The sequence below is a fragment of the Mirounga angustirostris genome, unplaced genomic scaffold (assembly GCF_029215605.1).
Source record: "Mirounga angustirostris isolate CCGP_5_RB_7025 unplaced genomic scaffold, mMirAng1.0.hap1 SCAF_16, whole genome shotgun sequence".
NCBI classification, from domain to species: domain Eukaryota; kingdom Metazoa; phylum Chordata; class Mammalia; order Carnivora; family Phocidae; genus Mirounga; species Mirounga angustirostris.
This window is the reverse complement of record NW_026991724.1, coordinates 48,129,308-48,155,518: the sequence shown is the minus strand read 5'-3', so window position 1 is coordinate 48,155,518 and position 26,211 is coordinate 48,129,308. Positions and strand designations below refer to the sequence as shown.

The window sequence follows — 26,211 nt, the reverse complement described above, 5'->3', positions numbered from 1 at the left end:
CCTGGCTTAGCGAGGTAAGACTTGCCAATGTCATACACAGCAGGCTGGGGTCAAGGATCTGACCCTGGCATCCTTCCACACCTAGACATCTTCCCTGTGTCCCCACAACCCTCACCAAACCTTCTCCACCCAGATTCCTTCCCTGGGACAAAAAGAATGCAGGCGGAGTTGGTTTTCAGGTTTTTATTGTGGGTGTATTTCTGGTAGCGGGATAGGGCGGAGGGGCAGGCCCTCCCACGAGGCGGCAGAGGGGGCCGAGGGGGCAGAGGGGGCCGGGCGTGACAGGTGGAAAAGGAGGAGGCGCGTGGAGCTGCTTTACTCCCGGATCTTCAATTCCCGCGCCATCTGACAGAGGGCGCAGGGCAAACAAAAGGTGAGGGCCGCCCAGTCGTGCCCGACGGAGCCCTAGAGGGTTGGGGGAGAGAGAGTTAGGAGCCCCGCCTTGGGTCCCAGGAGGTCCGTCCCCGCCCGGGCCCCGCGACCCGCACGCACCTGGATGTGATAGCGCTCCCGCATGCCCGTGCGCAGGGAGTGCAGGCCTCCGGGCAGGTAGGGCGCGCAACAGCACTCCCCGAAGTCGTCGGAGATGCGGCAGGCGAGGCACAGGGGGGCGAAAGTGCCGCACAGACCTGGGGGCGGGCGCGGGGCAGTCAGAGCGGGGCCCACCGGGGAGAGGCGCCTGGGGGAGAGGCGAGGCCGATGCTCCGCGGCGCCCAGTCGAGGGTCCCGGAGGGAATGAAGGGTTCCCAGCGGGGGTGGTTTGGAGGATGGGAGATAGGGTTTTGGAGGGGGAGCTGGGGCCACAACGGGGAAAGTTGAGGGTGCAAGGGGACGTTGGAAGAGGTGAGGTCAGGATCCCGGGGAGTGTTGGAGGTGGGAGGAAGGGGTGAGGGCCAGAGTGTGGGGATTCAGGGTCTAAGGAAGGGAGGGGGCGTGGGGTTCGTGGGGCCTGGCCCCGCCCCCCGGAGGGAGCCGCCGGCACTCACAGACGGGCATGTCGTTGCAGCAGTCCGTGAGTCCCGTGTGCCAGTCGCTGAGCTGGGTCTGGTAGCAGCTGCTAGCGCACTGGGGCTGACTGGTCACTGGGTAGGACATGGCTGCGAAGGTGGTGGGCCAGGGTCAGCGGGCAGCCCGACAACCCCTCCCGGACCCCACATCCCTGCCGCCCCTGCCTCTGCCGGGCAGTCTGGGCGGGGCCACCAGGCCGCCCACGGAGAGGACACCACTGCACCCCCCTTTCCTTTCCACCACGTTTGGGCACTGACACCCCAGTCTGTCCCCATCGCCACTGCCTCCTGCACATCTGGTTGGGCTGTGGGTGGGGAACTCCTGCAAGTCTGGGGAAGGGTGGGTGCCACATCCGGGCGGGGCGAGAAGTGCGCCACCTCCTCCACGTCTGCGCCTGGGGAGCTGGGTTCCCGCATTTCCAGGGGTCTCTGGGATGCAATCAGGCGCCATCTGTCTTCGAAGCCAGGGCGCCCAGGGGAGGGAAGCGGCCAGGTTCCAGGGACCGGAAGGGTTCCAGTGATCCCACCTTTGCCTTTCACGTTGTCGTGCATCTCAAACTGCATCTTGCTGGCCCTGAGGAGGTGGCGGTGTTGGGGACAGCAGAGGTGGCCGCGGTGACAGTGGCTGAGTCTGTCCAAAGGTTGCTGGATACTGGGGGAGGGGCGGGCAAGGAGCAGGGGCACTGGGGGCTGGGTTCTCAGGGGGAAGGGCACTGGGGAGAAAGAGGCCAAGTCAGCCTGCCAGCTGGGAGAAACATGGAGTAGGGATGTATGGGGTGGGGGCGAGAAACTCGCCCATCTCTGTACCGCTGCCCGACAGACCCCACAGGACCTTCCCCATACCAGAGGTAGAGCTGGAGACAGAGACCAGGGGACAGAGACAGGCGGAGTCAGAGACAAGGGGAGAAAGAGATCAGAGCCAGGTGCCCAGAGAGATGCCACCAGTAACACTCACACCTGCCCAGGGCTTTGACTTCTCTGAAAGCCCATTTCGCAGATGGAACACTGAGGCTCAGAGAGGTGAAGAGAAATGCCCCACATCCAACAGCCCAGGCCAAGGGGGTTAGTAGAGGCCGCGCTGGGCCCCAGGACTTCCAGATTCAACCCAGCGCCACTGAGGTTGAGAAGGTGGACATGGAGGGCATTGAGAAAGACAGAAGTGTCCACCGAGACAGTCAGAGATATGCAAGGGACAGAGATGTCAGGGGAGCGGGGGGTGGGGGGGGTGGGGACACAGAGAAGAGGCTGTGGGCAGATGCTCCTACCTGCAGGAGACAGCAACGGCGATGATGCAGACAGGTGTGGGTGAGCCAGGCACTGTGTTCTGTCTCTGGCCAGGAGCTGCTTATATTGGGGCGGGCCACACAGCCCTGGGTGGGGCTCTGACAGAGGTGCCCAGGGAGCCCAGCCGGTCTGGCTGACCCTCTTCCCCCCACAGGAACTTCCCCTCCCTGGCTCTCCATCCCCCATCCCCCCTTTTCCCCTCCAGCTCTTGTGGGACCGAGGAAATCAGGGAGGGGGCCAGGAATGCGGAGCTGGGAGGGAAGACAGAAAGGGGAGCAGGCAGGGAGAGACGGGGTGAGGGGAGAGAAGGCAGAGGGGAGGCTCAAGGGGCGCAGCTGGGCCACAGTGCAGAGACCCAAAGAGAGGAACGACAGAGAGACGGGGAGGGAATGGGGGACACAGAGACAGAAGGGGAGAGGCCCAGGCGGGAGAGAGAGAAGGGGATTCAGAGAGATGGACAGAGACGAAGACATAGAGAGATGGAGAGAGAGATGCCGAGACAGAGAGGGACAAAGATCTGGGGGAGAAACAGCAGAGAGAGGAGCCAGATTCAGAGAAGAGACACAGAGGTGGAAAGTGGAGAGGCAGGGAGGTGGAGGAAGGAATGGGGGGTGCAGGAGAGTGCAGTGGGGGCTCCCCTGTGAGGGCCTCTCCTTTCCCCCTGAGTGAGGTTCCCACTTCCCTGGAAGAGGGGGCACCGTCCTCCCATTTGGGGCCACCAGGCCCATGGGGGGCAGTGTGTTTTGGGGGTCACTCATGCTGAAACCAAAGTAAATATATACAACTCACTCGACCTTCAAACTGGGAAGGGAGGAGGCTGGGAACCGAGAAACTGTGGTTCTGGAAGGAGATGGATGTGGCCCAGGACTGGGGGTGGGGGGGGTAACAGAGCAGATGGGGGGGCGGGGGCCGGACTCCTGGGTCTGAGGGAGGAGGGGCTGGGGCTTCATCTGGGCCCCTAACAGAGGAGGGAGAGGGGCTCAGATTCTGGCTAGGGGTGTAGACTCTTGGGTTAGGCTAGGCTGCGCCCCTGAGTGTGCAGGGGTCCTGGGATTTTTGATGCTGGGCTCCTGAGTCACCAAAGTCTGCCCCCAACAGGCCTGGCAGGGTTGGAAGTGACTCAGTGAGGGAAGCAGCATTAGAGTTGGGTGGGGTTTCCAGCACAGGTGTCACCCCAAAAATGTAGGCGCTGGAAAATTGGGGTGTCACCTGCAGAGAAGGTGGTGTCACCCCACTGGGAATGGGTATGGGTGATGGCAGGTGGATCACCCTATCCGCCTGGGATCCCAGCTTTTTCCTCACCTCCCAATCCAACCCACAGCAGGACCCAAGCCTTGGTCTCCCGGCACCACCCAGATGGCTCGCTCTCCTTATCCCCAGACTGCTGGGTGGCACTCAGTGTTTTTCTGGTGCATGTCTGTCACTTGGTCCAGGAGCCTGAATGTCTAGGAACATCTTCTCTCCACTTCTGGTCTAGTGTCCCTGTGCCCCCATCTCTGCATCTTTGCCTCGCTAGCTCTGTATCTCTTTCCTGATCTGTGCCAGTCTGTTTCCAAGTTGCTCTGGTTCTCTGTCTCCCCATGTCTGAGTCTCTGTTCCCCCAAGCTGTGTGTCTCCTGCCCTCGTCCCCGGGTCTCTGCCTCCCATCCCCACATCTCCATCTCCAGGCCTCCCCACAGAGGCAGCCCCAGGGCCCCATCCCCCAGCTTGCCAGACCATGATCTGCAGGTGACTCAGGGTCAGTCATCTCTGAGGACCCCAGGGCTCCCAGGATGACAACCCGAGTTGTCCTCGGGTTTCCTCTCCCCACTCTGACACAGCCTGGGGGCTGCAATTAGACAGCAACTCATGTAGATGAGGAAAGCGGGTGGGGAAGCTGTGAGGTGGCCTGCTTAGGGGTGAGGAGGAGGGCAGGGGCAGGAAGAGCAGGGGCCTGGGGCCTGACCAGTGGCCATGGCTGTCTCCGAGCACCTGGCATCCATCCCCTCAACAGCGTTGCTGGATAAAATATAGGATGCCCAGTTAAATGTAAATTTCAGGCAAACAACAACAACAACAACAACAACAACAACAACAACATTTTTTTGGCGTAAGTATGTTCCATGCCATCTTTGGGATATACTTATACTAAAAAAGGTATTTGTTGTTCATCTGAAATTCACCTTTAACTGGGTGTCCTGTATTTTTATCTGCTAACTCTGGAACCCTGCCTTAAAAGACAGAGGAGAGGAATCCAAGTCCCTGGCCCCTCTTTTTCCAGAACCCAGGATCCCAGACCTCCAGCTCTTCTTCCTCAGGATCTGAGAGTCCAGGTCCCAATCCCCATCCTCCTCTCCCCTAGAATCCATGATTGGGGGGGCACCCAGCTCCTATTCCCTCAGAACCCAGGAATTCAGGCTCCCAGCCCCTTTCGCTCCAGAATCCAAGAGTCCAGGTCAGGTCTGGGTCCAGTTGCCCAATGCGGGTTTCATAAGGTGGGTGGTGCCATCCATGGCCCTCGTGGAACCAGTCAGGCAGAGCAGACAAGTGAGATTGTCCCCTCTTCCCATCCTGAGCCTGCTGCTTCCTCGAGGGCCAACCCAGTGGGGCTGGGAGCAGAACAGGAGCTCAGTGGAGTTCTGGGTGGGACACCGTGTCTGGGTTTGGGTGTGTTGTGTCTCTGCGTGTGGTGTGTGCGTCTCTCTCTGGGTGCTGTGTGTCCCTGTGGGGGTTGCCCCATGTCTCTGTGTGTTCTGGGGGGTCTTTTCTATTTGTGTGTCTATATTGCCTTCCTGAAATTCTACCCACTGTGCATCTCCCCACCCCGCCCGCCCACTGTGCATCTGGTTCAGGTGTGGTCGGTTGTCATGGTTCTAGAACTCCAACTGGATTAAGGCAGGAGTGATTTATTGAATAGGAGCCTCGTGTGATGGGTTCCAGAGCCAGAAAACCTGAGTTCAAATTCTCATAGCCTCTTCCTGGCCATGAAAACTTTAGCCAATCACTAAGCTTGCCTGGACCTTGGTGTGTCCATCTTTAAAATGAGTGGTGGCAAATAGGGTGGTTGCGAGGATTCGATGAGTTAGTTCACGGGAAGGGCTTAGAACTGTGCCTGACACTCGGAAACATTTTGTGTTTCTGCGGCTGATGAGAGCAAGGTGCTGTTCTAGCTGCTGGAGATACAGTTGAGAAGGAAACCAAGTCTTCTCGTGGTCCTGGCTGGGTTTGAATGAGTGGCTTGCCTGTGGCTGGGCGTATAATTGCATACCTGGGGTGTCTGATTTGCATGTGGAATAGGATATTTCTTTTTTTTTTTTTAAGATTTTTATTTATTTATTTGACACAGAGAGACACAGCGAGAGAGGGAACACAAGTAGGGGGAGTGGGAGAGGGAGAAGCAGGCTTCCCGCGGAGCAGGGAGCCCGATGCGGGCCTCGATCCCAGGACCCCGGGATCATGACCCGAGCCGAAGGCAGACGCCCAATGACTGAGCCACCCAGGCACCCCAGAATAGGAGATTTCTGTGTGTGTTGTCAGTAAGGGTGATTATGTGATTGTGTGCTGATGTTTATGTTTGTGTTTGTGGGTGAGTGCGCGTGGTGCATGTGATTCTCTGATTGTATGGGTGCAAATGAAGATCCCACTAAGCAGGTATTGAGGGCACATGTTTGGTGTGATCTTACATTTCTGACTCCGAGATGCCAGGGGTGTGTCTGTATTTGGGGTCTTGAGAACCCCTCTCAGCTCCTCCTTTTCATGTCCCACAGGTGACCCTGGGAGGGTGACTTCTCCCAAAATGATCCTCAGTTTCTTCTCCTCCTCCTTCTTCCTTTTCTTCCTTTTTATAAGATTTATTTATTTATTTGAGCGGGGAAGGGGCCAAGGGAGAGGGAGAGAATCTCAAGTAGACTCCCAGCTGAGCACAGAGCCCGACACAGGGCTTGATCCCAGGACCCCAAGATCATGACCCAAGCCGAAATCAAGAGTTGGATGTTCAACCGACTGATCCACCCAGGTTCCCCAAAGCCTCAGTTTCTTCTTACTGGGGATAGGGGGCCCTGTGTCCTCGGATGAAACACCTGTGTGAAAGGGAAGGTGGGAGGAGATGCGTGAGGCGAGGGAGAGGCTGAGAAACATGATGGGGACACAGAGAGATGGTCAGGACGGGGACAGAGGAATAGCTGCCCAGAGAGGTTTGTCCATCCATTCGATACGCATTTGCTGAGCTCCTGTGATGTGCCAGGACCTCTGGTGGGCATTGGTTCAAGGTGTGGGGGAAAGCAGAGAGGCCCAGAGAGATGCCCCACGGTGGCCCACTCATCTCCATGGTGGGACTTAGTGACAGTTCTGAGAGATGGAGGTGCAGTGGTGGAGAGGGACAGAGAGGACCCTGCCCCTCCCCAGTCCTTTCTGAGGCCCAATCTGTCCAGATGAAACAACAGAGGCCATGGGGGAAAGGCCCCTCCCAGGCTGGGGGCATCCCCATGAATCATTTTCTTATCATCTCCTAATAGGATAATGACACGCCTGCCCCCTCCTAATCACTATTTTTGACCCCAACCAGGTCCAACGCCCACAGTGAGAAGGGTTGGACAAGTCTGGTATTTGGAAATCAGGAGAGGAGATACTTGAAAGCCCCAGTCCTAGGTCCTTCCAACCCAGGGACCCAGGAGTCCTGGGACCCAGGAGTCCTAGGCCCCAGCCCCCTACCCCACCCCAGGAGTCCCCGCTTGCAGCCCCTCTCTTTTGTTTGCTGTCTACCTTTTCTATCCTCTCTGGGCCTGTTTTTATCTCTTTGCCTGTTTATCTCCATCTGTGTTTTGTGTCTCTCCTGTCTCTTCACATTTGCATCTTGATTCTTCCTCACTGGGCATCAATTTTCTCACTTGTAAAATGGGGATTATAATAAACTGATCTCTTAGAACTGTAATGAGGAAGACATGCGATAATTATGTGAGATGCTTCGCATAGAACCGGGGCCACACACAGTCCACGCCATACAAGAGAGAGCTCCCTTATAATTATTGTTTTTACTATTTTAATCTCTCTTGGTATCAATGTTTTTCTCTTTGTCTCCATGTGAGTTTCAAGTCTCCTCCCGCTCTGGGTTCCCCTGGCAGACAGCACCCTGGCTTCCCTTTCCGGGGGTGGGGGTGGGGGTGGAAAGGGCACACCGAGGCCAGAGCTTCCCCTAAGCCTCCTCCTCCTCATTTCTATTCTAAGCCCCACCTCACGGGACCCAGAACTCTTGCCTGGGGACAAGGCCTGGCTCCAATCCCATAAATAGCCACATAAAATCTGAAACCTCAAATCCGTCATCCCGGGGCAGGCCAGCGACTCTTGGGAGTCCCCGTCCCTACACCCCGACCTTTCAGGTTCCCAGCTCCCTCCTTCCTCAAGATCCAACCATTCAGATGCTCCTCAGACCCTGAAGTCTAGGTTCCTCTGTCCCTCCTCCCTCAGATCCCCAGCCCCTCCTCCCTCAGGACCACGGAGTCCAGACTTCTCAAGTCCCCATCCTCCCTTAGGACCCAATGATGAGGCCAGCGAGCTGCGCGAGCGGCCGGACCCCACTTCCGGGGCGCTTCTGCCATCCACCACGCCCTCGGCTACCACCCCTTTGCGTTTTTCCAGAGGCGGGCCTGAACTGGGAGCGCTCCTCCGGAGGCTGGCTGTGATAAGCTACCCATGACGTCAGTCACTATCTTCCAGCCAATAGACGCTCCGCCTCCTATCGCCCAGGACCACTTGGGGCACGTTTCCCTGGTAGGCGGAGCCCACGGCCTAAACCGGACAGCGATAGGCTCTGGAAGACGCCAGTCTCCGCTAGTCTCTGCCAGGCAGCCAATAGGCCGGGCACCTGGGGGTGGGAATCCCGCGGCACCTCCCAGAGGCTGGAGCGGCTTGGGAGGGAAACAGGTTCTGCGGGTCCAGTCGGTAAGCCCTTTCCAGCACGCCCAGTACTGGGATTCTGGACGTAGTTCGGAGGGGAAACGGCGAGGTTTGTTGGGGTTGAAGGCGGAGGGGGCCGCTTAGCCCGGGCGACTGCGCATTTTGCTTTGTTGGGGAAACTGAGTCCCAGACAGTCATGTCTCCCTTCCATTCCTCTCAGCCTCAACCTGATTTCTCGGCTGCGCCTACCTGGCCTGCACACCCATCCGTTCAGTCTCTCCTGCCCTCATTCTCTCTCCCACTCACTGGCTTTCCCATTAGCTTCTGTTGCTACTCACTCGCTCGCTCATCACACACTCAGCCACCTATTACTCAAACGTTTCCCGAGGCTTCCGATGTGCCAGGCCCTGTGCTGGACGACGGTGGTGACCAAGATGAGTCAGGCCTAGGCCCTGCCCTCGAAGATCCCCGGTCAGATCCCGGGGAGGACAGACACGTTGATGGGCAGGGATGTGCCGAGGTGGGGAGAGTCTCTTTAGGCTTTGCTGGATCAGGAAAGGGTTTCCAGAGGAGGGGACATTGGCGCTGGATCCTGGAGGGGCAGGAGGTGCCAAGCAAAGGAGAAGAGCATGTGAGAGGGTGTTTCAGCACAAGCGAAGAAAGGGAGGTATGCGGGAGTATTACTCTGTGTAGGTGCCCAAGAAGGACGCCAGTCAGGTCCTTGCGGTGGGGTAACTATAAGGCTGGAAGAGGATGAAGTGGGCAAGGCCAGCCTTGGCAGCTTGGACTTTGTCCTGGGGTGGGGTGGTCGTGGGGAGCCATGGAAGGGTTTAGAGCAGGGGAAGATGAGGTCAGAGCTGGAGCTGGAACTGGAGAAACGAGACTGGACGCTGCCAGTAGCCCAGAAGGTGGCTTGAGCAGACACCCAGGCAGGAGAAGATGAAGCGTGGATTAGGTCAGAGACCAAGGGGATAAGGCAGAGAGAGGTTCGGGAGGCAGAAACAATAGAATATGGGGCTTGATGGGCTATGGGATGAGGGGCTGTCCAGGACAAGACCCAGAGTTCTGGCCTGGGCTACAGGGGACAGGAAATACGAGCGGGTTGGTGGGTGGATGACTGTTTGGGAGAGATGAACAAGAGGTCCTATGAGCTCAACAGGGGGAACAAGACCTTCAGGGAGAGTTCTGGGCTATGGCTCCCTCCTCAGCCCTCCATGTCTGGCTGCCCACATCCCATGGCCGGCCCTGCAATAGCTCTGGACAAGGTCACCAAGGACCCACCTGCTCCCTGCTGAGGCGTGAGGATAATATTTCCATCCTCATCTCACCCCAACCACTCCCTCCCACCTGAAATCTCTTGTTTCCTGGTTAGCTTCTTCTCTCTCCGGCTGCTCCTTAGAACCCTCCAGAACTGATTCCCCTTTTACTGCCCACCCCTTTCCTGGGGGCAGTGGCCTTCAGGGTTCTCTCTGTCCTGGTCCTCTGCTCATCCCACCTGTCCACTCTTCCTGGAAAGGTTCTAGTCCCTCAGCTCCAGCCAGAAGTGAGCAACCAGCCTGCTTTCCTGCCCCCTGCTGCCTCCGGGATGCCCCCCTGCATTGCTTCACAGAGACTTTTTGATCTCTCCATGTGCAAAACAGCTCTCAGTAGACGGCCACCCTCCTTGTACACACCAGAGCCTCTTCCCAGTAAAGACACAGCCTCACCGTCCACCTGCTCCCATGGCTAGCCTGAGTGCCATCTTCATCCCCAACTGCTCCACCCACAATAAGTCCTCTTCAACGTCAGTTACCCTCATGGCCTCTGCCCCAGCTCAGGCCTTGTCTTCCCTGTCCCCAGCCTCCTCTGCCTCCAGGACTCCAGTCTTGCCCCTTTCAGTCCATCCCCCAGGGTCCCAGCAGGCCCTTTCAGTGCCTTAGCTGATCCTGTCCTTCCCCTGCTCAAAGCCCTTTTGTGGCTCCCACTGCCCTCCAGTTCAGTCCAGATTGTATTCCAGGCCCTTCAGGATCTGCTCTTGCTGACTGCTCCAGGCCCCCCAGGCCACTTCCCACTTTGTACCTGACCTTCTGGCCAGGCAGAGGCTTTGATAACTGTGCAGTGGCTCTCACAACTTTGCATGTTTCTTCTGCCTAGCAGACTTACACTTATCCCTTAAGGTCAAATTCAGATCACCTCCTCTACGAAGCCCTCCTTGATTACCAGATGGAACCTGGGGGAACTGTGACATGCTGTGTCTGGGTCTCTCCGCCCATTCTCCCTGAGTCCCTTGAAGACAGGCCCTGGATAGAAATCATCTCTGCTCCAAACCCAGGGCCTACAAAAGGACAAGACCTCAGAGTCTTGGTTGAGGGACTGAGTGACTGTCACAGCTCAGGAGAGCTTGGGCTTCCAGTATTTGGGGTGATCAGTTTTGTTTCTGGTTTCCTGATATAGTTGCTGCAGTTCTCTAGGGCGTTTGGGTTTTCTTTTCTGGGTGGGTGCTGGGGCTAGGTCTGCAAAGGGGAGTAGCTGAGAACCCAGGGCCATCTGGCACATCACGTGGATTAGGTCTGAAGGGGAGGTGGTCTGTGTTAGTAGGGGCGTCTAATCCCTCCGCACCCAGGAATCCGAGCCCGCAGTCGGCTCGTTCCTCAGGACCCAGAAGTTGGGCTCCCAGCTTTCTACTGCCAGGCTGCTCAGATCCCAGCAGCAGAGTCCGATGCTGCCCCCTGGTGGGCGACACCCGACCCTATTTGCAAGAGGCCGAACTAATTAAATACTTTTATTTACAAAGGAACAAAAACAAACCGTCTTGGCGGGTAGGGCCAGGCCCCCACCCTGCGGCGGTCACAGCAGCAGTAGAAGGCGATGATGGAGTGCAGCTCCAGCTGTCTACGGAGACTGGTTGGTGCGCGCCCCCCACCCCTCAGGGCAGGGTCTCGGCTTTGGGCCCCCGCCCCTCCCCCCCAGCCGTCCTCCCACCTTAAGGCACATACTGCCCCTCGCGCGCCCGGCCCGACGGAAGGGCTGGAGGGGACCGGGAGCCCCTCGACTGGGGGGGGGACGTCCCCGCCGCCTAACCCGGGGCGCATTCACCACGGAGGCCGGCTCAGATGGGAACAAGAGGCCTTTAGTGTCGCCCCCCGCAGCCCCAGCTGCCCGCGCGGCCCGGCCCGGGCCGGGGCTCAGACCGGCGGCGCTGCGGGCGGGGCGGGCTGAGCGAGGATGAGGCGGATGCACTCCACGCACTGCGCGGCCGCCTGCCGTGTTTCGCGGCACAGCGTCGCCAGGCTCAGGAAGCCGTGCGGCAGGTCCTCCACCACGCGCAGCGTCACGGGCTTGCCGAGGCCGCGCAGCCGCCGCGCGAACATGACCGAGTCGTCCAGCATGGGGTCCAGCGCGCAGGCCTGCGGGACGGCGGGGGTGGGGCACGGGGCAGGGGAACGAGGGGAGGGGGCGGGGGGTGGGAGACTGAGCCTCGGCCCAGCATCTCCGCCCCTTTCGCCCCCCAGACCCACCACCTCTTTCCCCTTCCCGATCGCGAGAGGAAATAGCAGCCCTGGTTTCCCTGCAGCCCTCCGGTCCCCGGGCATTCCCTCCTGGTGGCACGGCTCTCCCTTCCCTTCGGCCGGCAGCCAGGCCACCTTACCACCCCCACCCCTCCGCTCTCTCGCTCCCGGGCTCCCTTCCGCAGGTGCACCTGCCCCTGCCCGCCCCTGCTCGCCTTGCTCCCCGCCCAGCGCACTGTCCGAATCTGGCGCTCACCACAATGTGCACGGGCGGCAGGCTCTGTAGCATGCTGTCAGACGCCAGCAGCGGCGACATGAAGGGGTTCTTGACGATGGGCGAGGAGCAGAAGGGCATCCGGGTGGTGCCCTGGCTGGAGCGCCTGGGGTGGAAACCGTCAGGGAAGGAGGAGCGCAAGCCGCAGCCTCTGTCCTTGGTGCTCAGCTCCTCCTGTGCCTTAGCGGCCTCGGGTGCGTCGTCTGGGCCAACCAAGAAGTTGACGTCGGAGGGCGTGGAGGGGCCAAGTGTCTCCGCAGACATGGACAGCTCCGGGGTTTTTGACGTTTCAGAGCTGCCCCTTAGGCTCAGGTCGTGTAGGGTCAGGCTCTTGAGGGAGTCCGTGCCCAGCGGGCCCTCGGGCTGGGCCAGGGCTGCCTCGGACACGCTGCGCCGCATTGACTCTGCAAGAGGAGCAGGGGCAGGTGGCCAGTGGGGGCCACAGCTCAGCTGGGCTATGTGGGCTGGGTGTGCGTGGTGGGCAGGAGAGGTCGGGGGGGAGGGCAGTGACCTCTGCAGGAGGAGCTGTGTGTTAGGCTGTGGAGGCCGAGTGTTCCCCCCAGGCGCCCGTCCTCAGGGATGGGTGGGGAGCCCCAGGTGCCCCAGGCTGCAACTCCAAGGGGGAGGTGGGAGGAGTCACGTGGTGGTGGAGGTGTGTGTGTGTGTGCGCACGTGTGTGCGTGCGAGCGTGTGGTGACCGGGAGGGTGAAATGCAAGTCAGTTTACCTCTGGGAGCCTCAGTTTCCTCCTCTGTACAAAGAGGGGATAAAAAGAGTCCTTACCTCATAGGAGTTGGTGAGGACTCGGTGGGAGGAGGCACTGCTGCCCCCTGGGAGGTCACACGCTATCCTCATGTTTTATTACTAGGCCTGGTGCCTTGTTCCAGCCGCCTCCCTGACCCCAGCACGGGGCCCCAGCCAACCTGTGAGGGCCACTCAACACAGAGGGTGTCAACAGTGGAATAGTGAGCAGGCCCACGTGAGCAGGCCACGTTCACAGGGAGCTAAAGAGAGTCTTGGGAGCCTATTCGATTCCCAGGGATCCCACACCTGCAGCCACACAGATCTGCTCTCCACATTTCCTTCATGTTCTTTAGTTTTATCCCTTACCTTTGAGTGACTGGACAAACAAGTGCCCTGCGGAGGCCGAAGACGCGCTTCGGGCCGCGTGGAGTGCCCACCTTAGCCTCCGCTCCATTAATCTGACCCGACCTACGCTGCTTACCACTGGGGCCAGGACCCTGCCTTTTGCAAGTATCTTTTCTTTTTGAACTCGTCTATATAAATCCACGAAGGCAAGATGTAAGACGATATGAGAGTAACTGCCTAAGTGCCCCGTGACCCAGAGGGTCACCGGAACGGAACCACTGACAGGAGTCACGGGGCGCAGCCTGTCAGGGGTGCCAGCATCTGCTAGGAGCACCTACTGGGTGTCAGGTTTGTGCTGGGTGCTTGGCACAAATAGTTGCATGAAGTCCTTACAACAACCTCATGAGGCAGGTCCTCTTACCATCCTCATTTCACGGAGGAGCAAAGCAAGGCTCACAGATAGGGTACCTGGCCCCCGTCACCCCGTAGGTTGCTCGACTGTGGGCCTCTAGGGGCTGCACGTGTCACCTCTAACCTTTAGGGAAAGCCCCAGTGTTCAATGGTTCATGGTTCAAATCCCTTTTGTTTTTGTGTGTATTTGTATCCATCTGAATATCCTAAAATTTAAAAAGTTCAAGTAAGACACACTCAGTTGGAACAATTTTCTGAATAGGAATGGTATCTGTCTTCTTTTGAACACGCACTATTATTCAGAAAATACTGTTGGCATGCTGAAGATACAAAATGGGTTGGCTGTACTTCAAAATCATTAAAATGTTAAAAAAAATTGTGGGGGGAAAAACAGATCCCTGGATGTTAGTGATTTTTGGCTGCGTGAGGATCCTGCCACCCACCCGAGGCTGGGAATCTCTCCCACTGACCGAGGTCTGTGCAGTCAGTCTGCTGATCTCTCTGAGCCCAGGCTCCTAGGCCAGCCCCTGGAGTGGGGCATTACCCCCAGGTGTCTCTGTTACAAGTCTGGGAAGAATCTAGGAGGGCTGGACTCCCCCCACTCAAATCAAGGGATTTGAGTGGCATTCTTGGGACCAAGAATTGACACATGGGGCAGGCCTTCTGAGTTATTTCCTGGGGTTCCTTTCTGGGATGGGCTGTTTGGAAGGCTACCCCCTGTAGTTCCTAGGAGTTCTGAGATGACCTGGCAGACCAGAAGTCCTGGAAATTCTAGGATGTGGAGCGTCGTGGAAAAGCAAGGCTGTGTGGTAGTCCCCAGGGCCAAATAGGGGGTTAGAGCCAGAATGTGATCTCTGCTTCCCTGAGCACCCGAGGACACAGCCACTCGCCTCCCCCCAGGACTTTCGGTGTATCCGGCTGTCCCTGCTGTCCACCCCGAGTGGGTGTGTGAGGGGAGGGCTTCACTCACCTGCCGTGGGCACTGAGCTCGTGTGGGACTTGTGCCCACTCAGGTCCAGGAAGGAGTGGAGCCACGAGGAGGCGCCCACGCGGAGGTCTCGGAAGAGCAGGGCTGTGTCCCGCCGCACCAGCCCCATCATGCCCAGTGCCTTCTGGTCCGAGTCCGAGTGCTCCTCTGTCTCTCCACCTGTGGAGTATGTGTGGAGGGCTGAGGCCCAGTCTCAACACCTGGAACTTCAGGCCTCTGTGCCCCCGGGGACCCAAGGATATCTGATGGCTTCAGTGGGGACCAGGAGTCTCAGATTTCCCTTCCTGAGCCCCGGGGGACTGGGCGCTAGCCCCCATCCCTGCAGGACTCCAGCACCCAAGCCCTGCCCAGGCGCCCAGCTCCGCGGGTGGCAGCCTTACCAGCATAAGCGCTGACACACTTGGTGAGCACGCTGAGGGGCAGCAGGGGGTCCATGAGGCTCAGGAGGCGGGAGGGCGAGGAGGTAGATTGTAGCATGGTGGCCGGGTAAGCTGCCATGATGCCATCTGGCACCCGCACCCCGTAGGCTGCTGCCCGGAGGGACACGGTGAAGCAGAGGTTCCCGCCTGCGCTGTCCCCTGCGAGGCAGATCCGTTCCCCTGTTGAGCCTGGGTTGGAGGGGGCTTGGTCAGCCTGGCAGGGAGGAGCTCAAGCGCTGAGCCAGGAGCACTGGACTCTCAGAGGTGGGGTATGGGGGCCCCAGCCCCAAGGTCTAGCCCACTGCAGTCCTAGAGATCGGTAAACTGAGGCAGGGGCTTGGGGGACAGTGGTCGGGGACCAGGCAGACTGAGGATGTGGCCATCAGGAGGCTCTGGGAAGCTTGCGAGGCTGGAGGTCAGAAACAAGGGGGACAGGTGGTGGGAAAGGGGAGACCAGGGCCCGTTTCGGGAGGGAGGGGCAGCCGAGGCCTGGAGATGGAAGGGCAGGGTTCAGCTGACCATACAAAAGAGCCACATCCCTGTGCCGTGGGGCACGCCGGCACCTTGCCCTCTGCATCTGGAGAGGTCAGAAGCAGGAGGTCAGAGGAGCTGGAAGAATGGCCTGGAGCGCGGGCCGGGAGGCTGGCAGTGCAGGACAGGGGGTGGGGAAACAGGAGGAGGAGAGAAGAGGTCCTCGGGGACAGAGAGGTGGGGGGATGGGGTGTCAGGGCTAGAGTTGGGGGGCAGAAAGCAGAAGGAGGAAGTGGTTGAGACAGAAGGTCTGGGGAGCAGTGGGGCAGGAGGGGGTGAACAGGCGGCAGAGGGCTGGGCGGGAGGAGATGGCAAGGGAGGCAGGGGGTGCAAGACTGAGGCCTGAGCTCTCTCCCCGCAAGGCACGGGGTGGCGACAGGACTGGGGAGTGGGTGACAGTGAGGGGCGGGGGCTCACCGAGGAGGGCACAGTGCTTGACAGCCCAGCAGTAAGCGTAGAAGCACTCCTCCAGCGCTCGGGGGAAGGGGGCCTCGGGGGCCAGGGAGTAGTCGATGGAGAGGATGGGGACGCCCAGCTCCTGGGCCCAGCTCTTGAGGTAGGGCTCATGGGATTTGGAGGTCTGGGCCACGAAGCCACCGCCATGGATGTGCACCACCAGGGACTGTGAGCGGGGTGCCTGCTGGGGGCGTGGCCGCAGCTCCAGGCTCCGGGGCCCCTCGGACTTCACCAGGCTGCTGAGCGACTCACTGTCCTGGGGAGGGGGGGAGGGAGGAGGATGTGGGTGAGGCTGGGGTGGCCTGCCTGGGCCTCACCCCACCAAAGGGATGTGCTCAGAGAGACAGGACGGGGGGGCGGGGGCAGGTGTAAGCAGCGAGAGGTGGGAGGGCCTCTGGGGAGGGGGGCTGTTGGTGCTCCTTGGCTCTGTATCTCCTACCTGTCCTTCACGCAGGTCATAGGAGATGAGCCTGACGAGGACCGGCCCGGGGCCCGAGTGGGCCAGAGGGGGTGAGATGGTGACCGTGAGCTTGGGGTCAGCAGTCAGCGGCATTTCAAAGGCCTCTGGTGGCAGACTGAGCAGGCGGCTTACCCTCACAGTAGCTGATGTCATGTTTGCTAGAGACTGGTGGGAGGGAACAGGAGGGGCGCTGGGGAGGAGCTGCTTGCGGCCCCTCGTGCCTCCTCTCCAATCCCCACCCTCTTTACCATCACGCGCTGTCCCAGGCCTGGAGCCCCGCCGAGGCCTGATGTGGCCTGGGATGGGTCTCTGGGCCCCAGTGTGCCCATCCTGTAACATTGGTGGGGCCTTCATGAGGCCCCCTTCTCACCGATAGCACCTCAATCTCGGTGATATTCCAGAAGGCTTTCCAGAAGTGCACATCTAGGTTCTGTATGATCCGCTCAAACTCCGTGCCACGCAGCTCTGGGTCGATGGCGAAGCGGCCGCTTGTGAAGAGCGAACTGGCGGCCACACCTGGGGGTCGGCAGGGGTGTCAGGGGGCCCAGCGGGAGTCGGGGGGGTGGAAGGAGGAGGAGGGACAGGAAGGGAGGCGAGGCTGCAGGCAGGGTCTGGCCGGGACTCACCAAGGCCTGTTTCATTGCGCTTGTAGTGCTCTCCGAAGGACACCAGCCCGATGGAGATGGTCTGCAGGAACGGCCGGATGGCGGGCGTGAACTGTGGAGAGATGCCGCTGGGTCACCCGCTGCCCAGGAGGGACTGGAGGCGGGCACGAGTGAGGGGCAGAGACGGGGTTTGGGGAGAGACGTGGTCATCCAGCAAACATTTAGTGAGCTCCTACTGTGTGCCAGGCACTGCTCTAGGGGACAGGAAGCAAATAAAGGCATATGTTCGATGTTAAGGAATGCTTCATGACCAATGCTTTGAAAATTTGAAAAAACAGTAGGTGGAGGGGACACAGACTGACGACTGGGGGTCAGGCTACTTAGATGGGTATCCGGGAGGGCGCTGGAGGAGGAGCGATCCAGAGGAAGCGAGGGAAGGGTGCTCCCTGCAGAGGCCGTGGCAAGTGCAAAGGCTCTGAGGCAGCCTGTGCTTGGCAGGGGTAACCTGTGCGGCTGGAGCAGAGTGAATGAGGGGAGAGGGGTGGCGGCCAAGGCCAGAGAAGCAGAGGGCGCTCATGGAGGGCCTGAGGAATGTGGATGTGTTCCAGACGTGGGTGGAGCCATAGAGGGCTGGGAGTAAGGTGATGCAGGGATTTCCTGAAAGTCAGCGAGGACAGAGATGAGGCCAGGCGGACGGGGACCAGTTCCTGGGCGGCGGGAAGACAGACAGGAGATGGTCAGAGACAGACAGGGCCAGAGATCTTGCGGCAGAAAGGCAGCCAAATGGGGAGACAGCATCTGAGGGAGGAGCCAGGCGCTAAGAAAAGACAATGGGGAGACAAGATCAGAGAAAAAAAGCCATAGGAAGCTGGGCAGGGGGCCAGCAGGGTTCTTTTGTTCATTCAACAAATACAGGCCTACACCCTATTGTGTGCTAGGTACTAGGCGCGGGGGCAGGGGGCGGGGGCAGGGGAGACCGGGTGCTGAGCTAGAGCCCCATACGGGAGGCTTCTGCCCTGTGGGGGCTGACATTTTACAGGCGATATAGCATAGCAGCTGGGCCCTCAGAGAAGAGCTGTCAGGCATGACCTTGCCCCTGGCCAGGGGCCCAGTGGGCCAGAGAGCACAGCGGTGCCTGGCCATTTTGCCTGGAATGCTGGCTTGGGTGGCCACAGGATCACTCTCCGGGGACTCCAAGGTCGTGGCCGGGACACAGGGAGGAGCCAGTTGGCCCAGCTGGGCTGATCAATATTTATGGGGGGTCAGCTTAGGTGAAGGGAAGTTCCCAGGAACACCCAGGCTGCTCTGTGGGGAAGCGGGGAAGGAAGGCTGAGAGACTGCCAAGCCCACCTGGGGTGGGGGTGGGGCGGGCCCGGAGAGAATCTGGGGGGCTGCAGAGTCACGCAGCTCCAGATACTCCTGCGGGGGGGTTCCCCGATGTGGCTGGGGCCCGGGGGACCCAGCACTGACCTCACACAGGAGCACGTTGGGCCTCTGCTCTGAGTCCCCAGGACCCCCTCCCCCCTCCCCAATTCTGAGCCCCCAAATTACTTTTGCTCTGAGTCCAAAGGCTCCCAGGCTACTTTCCTCTCAGTGTTAAGGTGAACGGTACCCCTCTGCGGGTGGCTGGGGTGGGGCCACCACCAGGTCTCCCTCATGGTCACCAACTCGGAAGTGCTCCTTGGCCTTCCCCATGGCCGGAAAATCCTGAGTCAAGTGAGAGCTCCAGAGGTGAGCCAGAAAGCCCAGGCCGACCAGGGTCCCGTGGAGCAGCTGTGACCAGAGCCCCTTGAGCCTCTAAAATGGAGCTAGGCCCCTCCCTCCTGCCCATGCCTTCGGGGGGCGGGGTGTGACTAAATGGGGTGTGCTCTTATAAAGAGGCCTTTGAGAACAGTACTAACCACCCTCCTGAGGGGTCTCAAATGATTTCAGAGGACAGACAGGTCACCGCAAAGAGTGGACAAATCTCTGAGTGTGGGGATCCTGGCGCAAAGAGCCATGCAAGTTAACGATGTCTTACTACACGGTGGAACTGACCCAGGGGCCACAAGTTTGAGACCCCCCCCAACCCATGCAGCCGCCTAAGCCCTAGACGGCTTCCCCTTTCTGAATCTACCGTCCCCGGAGCTCAGGGATACCACTGCGGTAATCCTACCATGCTGTCGGGCCAGGTGGGGGGCCACCCAGCCCCTTCACGGTGGGTCCGGAGGAGCGGGGTGGGGGGCTCACCTGGAAGCCCAGACAGCGGCCGTAGAAGCAGCCTTTGTGCAGAGTGACGTACTCGCGCAGGAACTCAACAATGAGCCCCTCGTCGCCGTCGAAGAAGAGCCCCCCGGGCTGGTTGGTGGCCAGCAGGTGCTGGGCATAGTAGGCTAGGGCACGGAGCTGGGTGAGGGCGGCCAGGTAGGCCTCGAGTTCCGCCAGGTTGTGGCTGGTGCGGAAGAAGATGCTCCGGCGGTTGGAGGCCACGTAGCGGGACTTGTGCAGCAGGTGCGCCAGGCAGCAGCGGGCTGTGTGCACCAGGCTGCGGTACCCGTTGGCCGGCGTCTCGGCGTCCAGGTCGAAGAGGTGCGCCACGCTCAGCAGGCGGCACAGGGCCGGCTCCAGCCCCAGCGCCTGCTCCCGAACCCCCGCGAAGACGCCCGACAGCCGTCGTGCTGTCTCCCCGGGGCCCTGGCTCGAGAAGAAGGCCATGTTGTCTTCCGCCAGAGTCACCAGCGACTGTGTCATCGTGTGCAGGTCCATGCTGTGTGTGAGCCGCGAGGCTGCGGGCGAGTGGGGAGCCCCCATCAGGCAGGGTTGGACCAAGGGTGGCGTCTAGGGCCCCATCCCCTTCCTTTTTCAGACCCAGGAGTCCAGGCCCCAGACTCCTCTTCGCCGTGCTGTCTCCTACGTGGGACTCTTCTTGGTTTCCTAGCTCCACGCCTCTCCTACAACCCCGGAGTCTATCCACCCCTCTGCTTCCTTCCAGGGACCCAAGAATTCAGGTAGCCGTCTCCACTTGGCTCTCCTGGGGCCCAGGATGCTGAGGTTCTCTGAGAGGTGTGGATCCCAACTAGGTCCCCCCTCGCTCAGGACCCAGGGGTTCAGGCCCCCATCTCACCTCCTTCTCAAGGCCCCAGGCGTCACCCACAGGCCCCTCCCCTCCCCCAGTATTTTGGAGAGCTCAGCCCTCAGCCCACGCATTCCCATCTACCTGGTGGTGTCCCAGGATCCTGGTCTCAAGCCCAGTTCTCTTCCGGAACCCAGTTCATAATCCTAGCCTTACTTCAAACTGAGGAGTCAATCCTGCCCCCTCCTGGTCCCTCGGATCTGGCTGTGGAACCCCCTCCAAGCTCCAGCTGCCTCCCTGTTCCTCTGTGGGATCCCCCACAAGTCGGTCCCACTGCTCCCCAGCTGGGTCCCCCGGCCTTCGGGCCTCTCCACTTGGCTTAGACCGCACGGGCCAGCCCCACTCCCCTGCCTGGAACAGCTGCCTTCATCTCTGCTGTTAGCCTTGAGCTCGCTCTGTGCCACACCCACGCTAAGAACTTTCTCAGTTAGTGCTTGCTCACCCCAAGAAGCCGACTGCCTCCATTTACGTTTCAACTGTTATCGGTACCATCCCCATTTTACAGGAGAAACTGAGGCTCAGAGGTGTTCAGAAAGGAGCTGAAGCTTGCATCAAAAGTGGCCGTGCAGAATTCAAACCCAGATCTCTGGGTCGAGAGCCATTGCTTAAACGCTCATCTCCCTCCCAGGGCTCTGGAAGCTGGGTCTCTAGCTATGGCCCTCAAAAACCTGCCCTGGACAAGGCCCGACTCCCCACAATTCAGGGTCCCTGGTGATCTTCCCTCCGGGGTCCTTGTACTGTCACCCAGGCCCTGGACAAGCTACTGTTGTCCCCCCTTGGAGACGGTGCCCTCTGCTCTGGAGACTCTTCTCTCCTGAAGCCCACTCAGGACCTTGCCTGGCTTCTGCCTCATCCCCCAGAAGGTGTCTCCCCTCCCTTCCAGGACCTGGAGTTTTAAAGCGCGCCCCGTTCCTGTGTCTTAGCAGACAGTGCACTCACCCCTCCCAGACCTCTTCTGAGCTCCCCCACGCTGAGCTGCGGGCTGGGCTAGGGCTGAGTGTGGCGAGTGCCAGCAGAAGCCTGGGGCCATAAACCGGCGGGGAGGGGCAGAGCTTGCCCAGGGTGTGGCCACAGGCCCCACCTCGCACCCAGAAAGGCCAGGGAACCCACGTGCTGTAAACACAGCAGGGAGTCCAACTCCCCGCGCCCTCTGCCGGTCCGGCCCCCGCTCAAATGCAAGTCCTTGTCCCAGGCTCCTCTGCCTTAGAACCCCGGAGTCCAGGGCCCCAGCGCCTTCCTTGCTTGGGTCCAGGAGTGCAGACACTCAACCCCCTCAATAATTAGAAACTGAGGTACCTAGCTTGCCAAGCCTCTTCTCTCTTAGGAGCCAGGAGTCTTAGCCTCAGTGAGGAACAAAGTGTTTCTTCTCACCCAGCCCCGCTGCCCTCCCTCTCCCCAGGGTGGAGCTCAGAGAGCAAAGGCCCCGTGATCTCAGCTCCTGTCCCCCAGGCTGGCCCTGGCACAGCCGGCCCCAGCTATTGGGGGTGGGGGGGAGAGAGGGTAGCCAGCCCTGCCTGTCCCTCCCGAGGGCACAAAAGCCGATTAAGGGTGGTGCCAAGTTCAGCTAGGGCTTCTGAGCCACACACGTCCTACTGTGTGGTGTTCCCATACTGGGCACCTGCCACTTGCCCTTCACAGGCCATCCTGCTGTGACTGCCATCCCCGCCTCACATACGGGACACTGAGGCTCCGGAAACACTTTACCTCTGTTATTCCATGTGCTCCTTACCTGGCCAGCTGTTTCTCACCCTTCAGGCCTTGGCCCTCCCTAACTACTCCTCCCCACCTAAGACACACACCCCTATCATTACTTTCTGCCATCAGACTCGCGTTTCTTCCTAGATTTTTACACACTTGCAATTCGACACGTTCATTTATAGGTTTGTTGTCTGTCTCCCCCCAGGGACAGAACCAGACTTCACGGAGCTGTGAAGCTGGTATGTGTAGAGGTGGAGCTCTTTAGGAAAAGGGACATAAAATCACAAATACAAACTTAGGGACAGGGCTTTGGAAGGGGTCTGCACGAATGAGAGGCCCTAAGGTCATTTGCTTGGCTGTAGGTGAATCCTCTGTCTCTCCTCCCTATTTTTTTTTTTCCCAAGATTTATTTATTTATTTGAGAGAGAGCACGAGCGGGAAGTAAGAGGGAGAGGGAGAGTGAATCTCCATCAGACTCCCTGCTGAGCGGGGAGCCTGAGGCGGGGCTTGATCTCATGACCCTGAGATCACGACCTGAGCCAAAACCCAGAGTCAGACACTTAACCAACTGCACCACCTAAGCACCCCCGTTTCTCCTCTTTGATTATCATGCCCCCTCAGGCAGGGGGGTGGCCCCAGGGCTCATCATGGGGTCTGGCACATAATAGGTACTTAGCAAATATTTGAAGACAGAAAGAAAGCATGAAGAGTCAAAGTGGGGGCAGAATCAGGTGAATGGGAGCTTGGGAGAGAACCACCCCTCCCCAGGGCAAACAAACAGATGAACAGACAGAGGCCTCTGGAGGCAGCACTAAGGCTTGGTGGCCAGGTGAGCCTGGATAGGCGGCGGTGAGGAAGAGGCTGAATCCCAGGCTTTCATGATTCCAGGGCCCTGCTCTTCGCCCTGTTCTAGGCAGCTCCCTGGGGGCTGAGCTGGGTGGAGCTGGGAGGAAGGGATATTGAGGTTGCCCAGAAACTTGCCAAGAATCTCAGGCACAGGGCACTGGGGCAGAGGGAGGCGCCCAAGGCCCATAAGCAACAACTGGGATAGAGGTGGGACCCAGGGGGGTTCTGCTGCCTGGCGCCAGCCCTTTGCCCTAAAGAGCCACAGGACGGCCAGACCCAGCCCGGATTCTGGCCCCTGGGGACTGAGCAGGGGTGAGAAGGGAAGCAAGCTCAGGGAGGATGGAGGAGCAAGGACCAGCTCTGAGGCCTGGGAGGGGCAAGGGCTTCCGAAGGGGAGAGGCCTGCAGTGTAGATGCGTGCCAGGCACTGTAACTCATTTCGTTCTCTCCACAGCCCAGGGGCTTGGGACCATCACCACCCCTTTTGGCAGTGGAGAGAAGCAAGATGCCGAGGAAGACGGGGCCGCCCACAGTCACAGGACCCGCTAGGATGGCTCAGCCGGTCTCTGCAGAGTTTCTGCAGTGTGTGTGGGGGGGAGCTCCTTCTCTCCATCAGGTCTCAGCTGCCCGCTTTCTGGGTGGTCAGGTGTGAGTGTCTTGGAGGCTCACACACAGATGTACATATGTATGTGGGTACACGTCATGCCTAGTGTTTGCCTGGCCTGTGTCTGTGGGTGGGTGACATTTTTTCCCCAGTCTGTGCGTTTGTACGTTTCTCCGTGTGTCTGAGGGCATGTGTGTATGTATGTGACTGTATCCGTGTCTGTGTTCTTCTTGGCCCGTGAGATTGCACGGGCAGGTGTTTGTGTGTGTATGGACGTATACACTCATTATCTGTGTGCCCCCCGGGTGTGTGTGTGTGTGTGTGGCCACTTCTTACTCTCATCCAATGCATCACAAAGTTCTGTCCACTCTGCCTGCCCCCACAGGAACCTCTGGAATCTGGCCCTTCTCCCACTTCCACTGACCCCTCATCTAGAGGATTGTAATAAATCTTTATGTGTCTCTGATTTTGCCCCCTTCAACGTCTTTTCCACATAGCAGCCAGAGGATTTTTCTAGAACTTCAGTCTGGTCACACACTCCTAACCCTGCAACACCCCCCACCCTTGCTCTCAGGATAAAGCCCCCAATCCTGGACGTGGCCTGCCAAACCAGGTGCTATCTGGTCCCCCTGCCCCCCCGAGCCCCCTACTCCTCCCCTCCCTTGCTGAGCTCCCTCTGTGCTGTAATGAGCCACTTCCTTGGGCCTCAAGGTCTCTGCCTGAGCTGTTCCCTTCGCCTCCCTGCCCCCCTTGCCCAGCAGTCAGCACTTGCTCATCCCTGGGTCCAATGTCACCTTCCTGGGAAGCCTCCTCTTACATTTTCTCCGGACTTTCCCTCTTGTATTTGCCAGTTTACAATTATATCTGATTTGTGGGATTATTTGATTGATATCTGTGTCCCCAGCTCAAATGTGAGTCTGTCCTCACCACTAAGAGTCCAGGCCTGACACAAGTAAATGCTCAGTGAATGTCTGCTGAACGAATCTGTGAGACTGGAGCTTTCTGGGCCCATAATCAAGGCGGGGTGGCGGGGCACAGAGCAGGTTTGAGTTCACACACCCCTACCCTCACCGGCCAGGTAAGGAAGCCCAGGTGACCTTGCTCCCTCAGAGCCTCAGTGTCAGCATCTCAGAAATGGGGTGATCACAATGACACTAGAGTCATTAGTTCCAGGCAAGATCAACCTGATGACTAGGACTGCTCCAGCCAGCCTGGATGTCCTCGGGGCAGGGGCAGGGGCAGGGTCTGATTCACCCTAATGAGGCGTAGCACCAGGGCAGAGCCTCAGGAAATGACAGGTGGATCTTAGGGTTGAGTGGAATGAGCCTTTGTGAGTAGGTGGGCCCTTGGGTTTGTGGGTGGGACGGCTCAGCCTTGTGCAAGGCACCCGACCCAAGAGGCTTCTGACTCCTCACGACAAGCCTAAGGGCAGCACGATTATTATTATCCCAGTGTTACAGTTTGTACATTCCTTCACTTACTAATTCAATAAATATCTGAGTGCCTCTGTGCCTGGCATCTCAGGCTATGAAAATGTGCGGTAAACAAGGCAGACACGGGCCCCTTCTTAGGGAACTCACTGCCTAATGGGGAGTACCAGTAATGAGAACCTCCATCCCTCAGGCAGGCTTGCTGTGTGCCAGTGTCCAATGTGCTAGACTCATTCAAACCTCACAACGGCCCTACGAGTCAGGGAGTCCTATCACTGTGCCCATTTTACAGCTCAGAAAGTTCAGACAGGGATAGAAGCCTGTTGCTCAGTGTACCACGGTTTATGACCCCAGGAACCAGGCCACCAACGCCCACGTTTTTAACTTTGGTCTGTACTGCCTCTGGGCACACTGTCCTGCTTGTGACGCTGTGTCTGGGAGTATGACAGTGAATGCCCTCAGGTCCCAGCCTGAGCTCCGAGCCTGTCTGAGTCTGCACGTGTGCGTGTGTGCGAGTGTGCGTGGGCCTGTGTGTAGCCAACTCCAGTTCGGTCTTTGGCGAATGATGTTGCCTAAGGCAGAGAGAACAATGGGCTTGGGGTCTCTAGGGCCTGGGGGCTACATCAGTTTCTTCACAGGAAGGAACTTCCCATAGGTCCTCACTTGGCTTCACAAATACTCATCACCTAGCAAGAACTTAATGTGTGGTCCTGCCTGAGGCTTGCAACATGTCTGGTGGTCTGTCAGTCTTTCTCCAGCTTGCTGAGATCTGTAAATAATGTGGCTCCTTAGAAACCCAGTTGACAGCCCTCCCTTCTTTGTGCCAGGGAGGTTGTGGTGGTCTGAAGCCTATCCAGGGCTCCCTAGTCCTAAAAAGAGCGGGGGTCAGGAAGTTAGGCCCCAGTGGTGCTGGGCTGAAGCAGGGGGCCTGACAAGGAACCGGAGGCACGGGTTGAATGAAGGATGGGAGGATGGACTGTTTTGAGCCATACTGGCCCTGGGGCATTTCCCAAGACGAGGCACCCCTTCCTCCTACCTTTTCCTGACAGTGAATGCCCTCGAAACTTCCTCTTTGAGCAACAGCTTCTAAACCTCTCCATTATCCTCTCATGAGTGCTGGGGCCCTGAAAACCGGCGCTTGAACCATTTCCCTGGTAGGAAACACTGAAGCCAGGAATTGCCCCACGGTCACACAGCGAGTACGGAGCCGGACCGGGAACCCTAGTCTTGGAGACTCGCATTCTGACACTCTTCCCAAGTCGCTACTGGGGCGTCCGGTAGTCTCTATGCTGAGGGTCATATTCCACTCTCACATCACCCATTCTCCCAATGGATCATCCCCGCATCCCCTCGCAGGGCGGCAGTGGGCCAGCCCACGGGCTCCCCCACTTCTCGGGGCAGTGGGTCCGTCCACTCAGTCCCCAGTTCCCCGCAGGATGTCGAAGGTTCCTTCCGTTCTGCTGCCGGCCCCCGCGCGCTCACCTTTGGTTTTGCTTTTTCGCCACCGCCGGCGGCTACGAGTCTTGGACCCCTCTTTGGCCCTCTTCGAGCCCAGGGCCCCATCGGCCCTGGCTGCCCCGCTTCCCCGGCCAGACTCCATCAGCTCTCCGCGGTCCCCACGCGGGGGCCGATTCCAGCCG

The 26,211-nt window shown here is 59.1% G+C and overlaps 2 protein-coding genes and 1 long non-coding RNA gene across 5 annotated transcripts; 1 reads left to right on the top strand and 2 right to left on the bottom strand.

Annotated features, from left to right (window-relative positions):
• Positions 1–176: 176 nt before the first annotated feature.
• CNFN (cornifelin) lies at positions 177–8,181 on the bottom strand. The gene is made up of 3 exons (XM_045890386.2): positions 987–8,181; positions 493–629; positions 177–405 (listed from the first exon to the last, which is right to left on the bottom strand). Exons 1-3 carry the CDS (start codon positions 1,093–1,095, stop codon positions 316–318), a joined length of 336 nt encoding a protein of 111 aa, XP_045746342.1. The 5' UTR covers positions 1,096–8,181; the 3' UTR covers positions 177–315.
• LOC129046306 (uncharacterized) lies at positions 8,160–13,653 on the top strand. Its single transcript, XR_008507347.2, has 2 exons — positions 8,160–8,271; positions 10,936–13,653. It is a non-coding gene; the product is annotated as an uncharacterized LOC129046306 (long non-coding RNA).
• Positions 10,911–26,211, bottom strand: LIPE (lipase E, hormone sensitive type). Of its 3 annotated transcripts, none has more exons than XM_045891597.3 (10): positions 26,054–26,211; positions 19,112–19,647; positions 16,904–16,994; positions 16,648–16,793; positions 16,257–16,442; positions 15,779–16,073; positions 14,792–15,019; positions 14,394–14,570; positions 11,907–12,328; positions 10,911–11,548 (listed from the first exon to the last, which is right to left on the bottom strand). In XM_045891597.3, exons 1-10 carry the CDS (start codon positions 26,169–26,171, stop codon positions 11,327–11,329), a joined length of 2,421 nt encoding a protein of 806 aa, XP_045747553.1. In that variant the 5' UTR covers positions 26,172–26,211; the 3' UTR covers positions 10,911–11,326. The 3 variants fall into 3 exon arrangements, with proteins under 3 accessions (XP_045747553.1, XP_045747554.1, XP_045747555.1); XM_045891598.3 differs by lacking the exon at positions 26,054–26,211 and adding an exon at positions 20,934–21,144; XM_045891599.3 differs by lacking the exon at positions 26,054–26,211 and adding an exon at positions 20,079–20,907.

Coding starts and splice junctions, on each gene's coding strand:
- CNFN (XM_045890386.2), bottom strand. CDS start 1,095: ATGTCCTACCCAGTGACCAGTCAGCCCCAGTGCGCTAGCAGCTGCTAC. Junction 630..986: donor CTGCAACGACATGCCCGTCT/GTGAGTGCCGGC, acceptor GCCCGCCCCCAG/GTCTGTGCGGCACTTTCGCC. Junction 406..492: donor GGGAGCGCTATCACATCCAG/GTGCGTGCGGGT, acceptor CCAACCCTCTAG/GGCTCCGTCGGGCACGACTG.
- LIPE (XM_045891597.3), bottom strand. CDS start 26,171: ATGGAGTCTGGCCGGGGAAGCGGGGCAGCCAGGGCCGATGGGGCCCTG. Junction 16,794..16,903: donor GCGCAATGAAACAGGCCTTG/GTGAGTCCCGGC, acceptor GCCGACCCCCAG/GTGTGGCCGCCAGTTCGCTC. Junction 16,443..16,647: donor CCGAGATTGAGGTGCTATCG/GTGAGAAGGGGG, acceptor CCCTCCCACCAG/TCTCTAGCAAACATGACATC.